Raw genomic sequence first — 6025 nt, forward strand, 5'->3', positions numbered from 1 at the left:
TTAGGGAAATTTTATTTACACCCCAAAATTTTTTAAAAGCACTCCATTTTAATAATTTTAATTTAATATAAAATTTATATCTTTAATTATACTAAATTTTTTCAACTTTTTTCTTCTAATTCATAAACTTAAAAAATATACCTATCAAATAAAATTAAATTATATTTTAAATATTATGACAAAAAAATTAAAATAAAATTTTTTATGAAATTTTCTTAGTAAAAAATAATAAAAATATATACATGAGTTAGAAAAAATTATAAAAATAAAGTCAAAATAAATATTAAAATTAACATAAAATAATGTGAGAATTTTTTTTTAAAAAAATAGCAAGAGTAATTTTTAAAAATTATTTAAGTTTATATTTTTTTTAATAATGGGGTGTATTTATAATTTGGTTGGGTGTAAATAAAAGTCCCATTTATTTGGTAATGAAACTTGAATTTAGACTGATATTTAAAAAATCAGTAACTGGCGAGGCAAGTGGGAAGGAATGGGTGGTGAGTTCAGAAAGATGTTTGAATTCTGAAGGCCAAAACCCAAAACAGATAAAAAGTGATTCAAAAAGGTCTCTCTTCCATTCTAAATCCGGAAAACAAGAAAACAAATTTAAAAACGCATAATAGTGTTAAAAGTGTTTTTAAATTCTGAAAAGGAAAAAAAAGAAGAGAAAACAAAAACGAGGAAAACATTTTGTTTTGATATAAAAACAACAACATCGTCAAAAAACCAAAAGAAAAAAAAAGCAGAAGAAAACAGAACAGAGGGGAAAAAGAAATTGAAGAAAAATCTCCCTCCAAACCAAATGTCTCCAAAAACCCCTTCTCTCTCTCAGCCTCAGGCATGTCAATTCCTTTACAGCTTTTCTGTTTTTGTTTTTATTTATATTGAGGACTATAGATACATATATACATATGCAAATTTAAGGGGCCGGATTGAATTTGTTTTTTATATTTTTTTTATGTATATATTTCGTTTTTAATACTGATAAGTAAAATAATGGCATTTGAAAATCAGTCGTTGAAGAAGAAGAAGTTTACAGGGGTTTTTGGAGATGTTTATGGGACGATGATGCTTCTTCCCAAGGAGGTAGAGCTTGAGAATAAGCCTACCCCATCTTTCGACTTTCGTTTACCGGTCCCTGACTTCAGCCGCGCCTTCAAAGTGAGTTCCTTTTTCTTTCTTTAATGATTTTTGTTTGTTTTCATTGGTTTTTCTCTTTGATTCTCTAGAAAAAACATTCAGGCATTTTGGAGGTTTGTTTTTCTCTTTGATTCTCTGTTTGTTTAATGAGAAGGTGGTGAAAAAAGAGAGAAAATCAAATATGGTGAATGTTAAGTTTCAAACACTACTAGGGGAGAGATTCACTGTTGTTGTGCCTCTTGATTCTTAAAAAGAGTTATAGATAATCATAACTGTTGTGGGAATTGCTTTCCACAACATTGATCTTTATTATAGCCTCTTTTCAATTTTCTATTACAAGTGATATGCCATTTTCAGGTGCTCTTCTCTTTTTTTTTTTGGTTGGATATTATACAATTTTCATACTACATTTGTACTTGAGACACTTAATGAAATCTGAAATAATATGCCCTATCATAATGTTGATCTTCGGCTGTAAATTACATAGTAAGACCCTATTATCATTGTTTGAAAAGGAAGTCTTAAGTAAAGATAGATTTGGCAATTACTTAAATCTGATTCAATCAGTTTTCATACATCTTGCTATAGATATTGAAGAGTACTAATAAATTATGCACTGTTTTGCTCAGTTTAGCACTGTTTTCCTTTTCCTGTTTACCATGACTTGGGTGCATTAAGTATCTGAGTATTATGTAACCCAAAGAAGCAGAATGCTCTAAGATATTAGATACCTTTTGTTGGTGGTGCTCTAATATTCGCTTTGACTTCGTGTAGGATGTTATGAAAACAAGAGAAGCTGCTGAGTTCCTCAGTGGGGCTTTAGCAGGAGCTATGACTAAAGCTGTTCTTGCACCTCTAGAGACCATCAGGTTTACTTGTCTTTACTTGTTTTTTGATTCTTTTCATTCCCCTTCATCTCAATGAATTATTGCTTTTGACGAGCTGTGCTTAACATTAATTTACAATGGCGGAGTATTTTGTTTACTTGTGTTGAGTTTCGGGTGCACTCAACTGCTGAAACTCATTACTGGTTCTCAGGATCTAAAGTAATTTCTTGATTGTGAATTTGGTAGCAATTTAATAGAGGTTGACACCATGTTTGCTGATAAACCTTCTATTCAGTTTGTTTATCAGAGAAAGAAAGGCCATAAAGGCCAAGTATAAGTTTGTATTGGAGAGTTTTATTGCTTTTGTATTAGTTGTGTTAATTGTTTTTAGAGAGTTGCTGTATTTTCAGCGGGTATTAGAATTTAACTAGGCTGCTGATGTGGCAAGTTCTATACTCTATAAGTAGAGTAAGGGAACTTGGCAGTAGCCTGTAGGTATGTTTGGAGAGAATAGAATTGGGAGAAACCAGCCCTCTTGAAAGGTTAGAATAGGAGCAAAGGCTTCTTGAAGAGCTTGATTGTATAATTCTCAAAGATTCAATAAAAGTTTTCTGGTGGGATTTCATTTTTCTTGTGCGTTTTTACTGTTAGACTCTTTCTAATCTAAAAAAAGTCTATCATTTGCATCTGATTCAGAAAGGAATAATCAAAGCTCATTTTTGGGTTCTTTTCTTTGTCAGTTTGTGTTTCTAGTGATGAAATATTCTTAAAATTATTATGTGCTTTTTACTTTATATTTGGATAGTTGTGCGGTTTCTAGTTAGATCAGTGAGACTAGTGCACTGAGTCACAAAGTTGAAACTTCTAGACGAATCTAGGAAGTTAAGGCCTACTGCAGGATTCTTTATCTTTCTTGAAGTTTTGAATTACGAACCCCTGTAGCCTATGCAACTTTATACATTTAGTCATGTATATTTCCTGATTTACATGTGCAGAACCAGAATGGTTGTTGGTGTAGGATCCAAAAATATCAGTGGTAGTTTCCTTGAGGTCATTGAGGCACAGGGCTGGACAGGACTTTGGGCTGGGAATGCAATCAATATGCTCCGTATAATCCCTACACAGGCAATTGAGCTTGGAACATTTGAGTGTGTGAAACGAACAATGACATCAGCTCAAGAGAAGTGGAAGCGGAATGATGGGCCAAAAGTGCAATTTGGTCCTGTTAGTTTTAACTTGTCGCTCTCTTGGATTTCTCCTGTTGCTGTGGCTGGTGCTGCTGCTGGATTTGTTAGTACACTCGCATGCCACCCCCTCGAAGTTTTGAAGGTAGGATACGAGAATTAATATAATAACTCTACCATTTTTCTTTCTCATGGATGCCAATAGTGTTTGTTCTTCTTCCAGTCTTAGTTATAATCTGTCTGCTTTCACTTTATACCATGTTTTATAATGGTGTAGTGTAGAAGTATCTAGTTTCTCTATTTTTCTTTAGAAAATCCATATTCAGGTGTGTGCCTCAGAGCTAATAATGCTTCCAATGTATCTCCTTCACAACTATATTGCCCAATCCAATGAAAAATGTCTTTCCATTTTATGTTATCATTGTCATTGAAATGGTTTTCTCTGTCTTATTCAGGATCGATTGACTGTTAGTCCTGAGGCATACCCTAATTTAAGCATTGCAATCAGCACAATTTATAAGGATGGTGGAATTGGTGCTTTTTATGCTGGCCTTTCACCTACATTGATCGGAATGCTTCCCTATAGCACATGTTACTATTTTATGTATGAAACAGTAAAGAAATCTTACTGCGAATCGAAAAATAAAAAGTCTCTAAGTCGTCCAGAGTTGCTCTTGATTGGAGCTGTTTCCGGTAAGAAGTTTAGCCTTGGTTACACCATATTCAGCTATTGGGAAATAAATGACATCACTTTCTGGCTTGTTAGGAGTTATATAGTATTTTTATCTTGATTAGTGATTGTAAAACTTCAACTCTAGAAACTCAGCGTACTATCTTATTATAGTGACTACAAGTTCATAATATCTTTTACTCATACATGACCAGGTCTGACAGCTAGTACAATAAGCTTTCCTTTAGAGGTAGCGAGGAAGCGACTGATGGTGGGAGCGTTGCATGGTAAGTGTCCACCGAACATGGTTGCAGCCCTTTCAGAAGTGATCAAGGAGCAAGGTATTATGGGGCTCTACAGAGGTTGGGGTGCAAGCTGTTTAAAGGTCATGCCATCCTCTGGCATAACATGGATGTTTTATGAGGCTTGGAAGGACATATTGCTTGTTCAGAGACTTCCTCTCTGACAATAAACCCGCAACATTACATTCACATAAGAAAAGTTTTGTTAACTTAAATCTACATTTGTAACAAAGCAAATGTTCACTAGTGTTGTTAAAGCCTCTGGGTGATTTTATTGTAGACCTGAGGAGGCTTACTGAATCCCTTCAAATTTATGTTGGGAAGTTTAAAATGGCCAATGTCAAGACTTGGCCTAAGTGCCCCATGAATATTAATATCTATTGATATTTATTTTTTTGACAAATGATTGTTTCTCACTAGGTTGCTAAACAAATCCCAACATTTTGGATAGTTACTAGAGCTGTTCATAAAGTATTCGATCCGATCCAATCCAATTCGCAAAATGCAGATATTTGTACTTGTGCGGATTAGATTAGATTGAAAAATTTAGAATCTGCACAAGTGCGAATTAAATGTTGTTTAACTTCAAAAAGTAACTAATCCAATTCGCACTTAATTATATATTTAAAAAAATTATAATATACATAATATTATATTAATTTCTAGTAATAATGTATAATATAATATTACTGTAATATTAAAAAAAAAAAATTCTAATTCTAAACTTAATCAGATTTTTTATATAAAAAAAAAATTAATTAAGTCAAACGTTTATAAGAGTGTAACGTGTTGTTAGAAAAAAAAAATAACAATAGTTTTTTAGTGTTTTTTTAGTGGTTGTGCTACCTACGGTTGTGTGCATAGTTCTTTTTTTTTTTTTTTTGGCATTTAAATTTTTAATGAAATATTAAATAATTTTTAACATTAAAAAAAAAAGTAACCAATCCAAAATAACTAATCCAATCCGCACTATTGCGGATTAGATTTAAACTGTTATGCGGATTGGATTGGATTCAAAATTTAGAATTCGCACTAATGTTGTTTGACCAAAAAAGTGCAGATTGGATTAGATGAATAGTCCTAATAGTTACTCTCGATGAGGTCTTCTCTCTCCTTGCTCACTCTGGAACAATCTAGGGCTTATCCCTGTGTCTCTCTCTCAATCCTTCCTCCACCCATACCTCAATTAACCCATTGTTTGTCGTTTCATCTCCTTTCAACAATCCATCATTACCCCTGTGTTTGTATCTTACAATATTTGGGCATTTATTGCCCCTCTCCAACTTCATTTAATTTAATGAAGTTGCAGTCAACTTCTAATTCTTTTTTGCTCTACCTCGTCCCTTCCATCTTCCCTACCGTCATTTTTAGTAATCCTAGATTTTTGATGATGATTATTCTCTATACATGCTTCAACATATGTAGGAAGAGGCTCTGCATGCAGAGGAACTCAACATCTTTCCACTTTCCAAGGCGATCCTTCATCTCTAGGTATTACTATCTCCATTGTTGAATTTTCTATTTAAGGAAATGCTGGCTAATATGTTGCACCACCAACCTGCTCTATTTTCCTCTGTACTTACTATCCATCACCCTAGAAATATCTACTCCCAACCCAGAAACTCAAAATTTCCCCGCTTTCTGACGAAGAAAACCTTGTCCACAACTTTGATCATGTTTCCATTGGGTCTGAACCTCGGTCTAAAAATTTTGTTTGGTAGTGAGAGTTCTCACCTCCGAGACTTTGAAACTGAATGGGCTTGAAAAGCAACGAGGGAAGCTTGGATGCTCCATTTTCCTGTTTCTTTCTCGGATTACCACTCTGACATTTTCCTTGCCACCTTTGGTTATGACAGTGACCGTCATAGAGTGGTTGAAGACCCACTTAGTTAATGTTAC

The 6025-nt window shown here is 33.6% G+C and overlaps 1 protein-coding gene across 1 annotated transcript; it reads left to right on the forward strand.

Annotated features, from left to right (window-relative positions):
• The first annotated feature begins 445 nt into the window (after positions 1–445).
• LOC115715311 (probable mitochondrial adenine nucleotide transporter BTL1) lies at positions 446–4529 on the forward strand. Its single transcript, XM_030644164.2, has 6 exons — positions 446–841; positions 1018–1164; positions 1918–2012; positions 2966–3299; positions 3610–3847; positions 4040–4529. The coding sequence occupies exons 1-6, from the start codon at positions 806–808 to the stop codon at positions 4288–4290; spliced, it is 1101 nt and encodes a 366-aa protein (XP_030500024.1). The 5' UTR covers positions 446–805; the 3' UTR covers positions 4291–4529.
• The last annotated feature ends 1496 nt before the right edge of the window (positions 4530–6025 follow it).

The sequence above is a fragment of the Cannabis sativa genome, chromosome 4 (genome assembly GCF_029168945.1).
Source record: "Cannabis sativa cultivar Pink pepper isolate KNU-18-1 chromosome 4, ASM2916894v1, whole genome shotgun sequence".
Taxonomy (NCBI): domain Eukaryota; kingdom Viridiplantae; phylum Streptophyta; class Magnoliopsida; order Rosales; family Cannabaceae; genus Cannabis; species Cannabis sativa.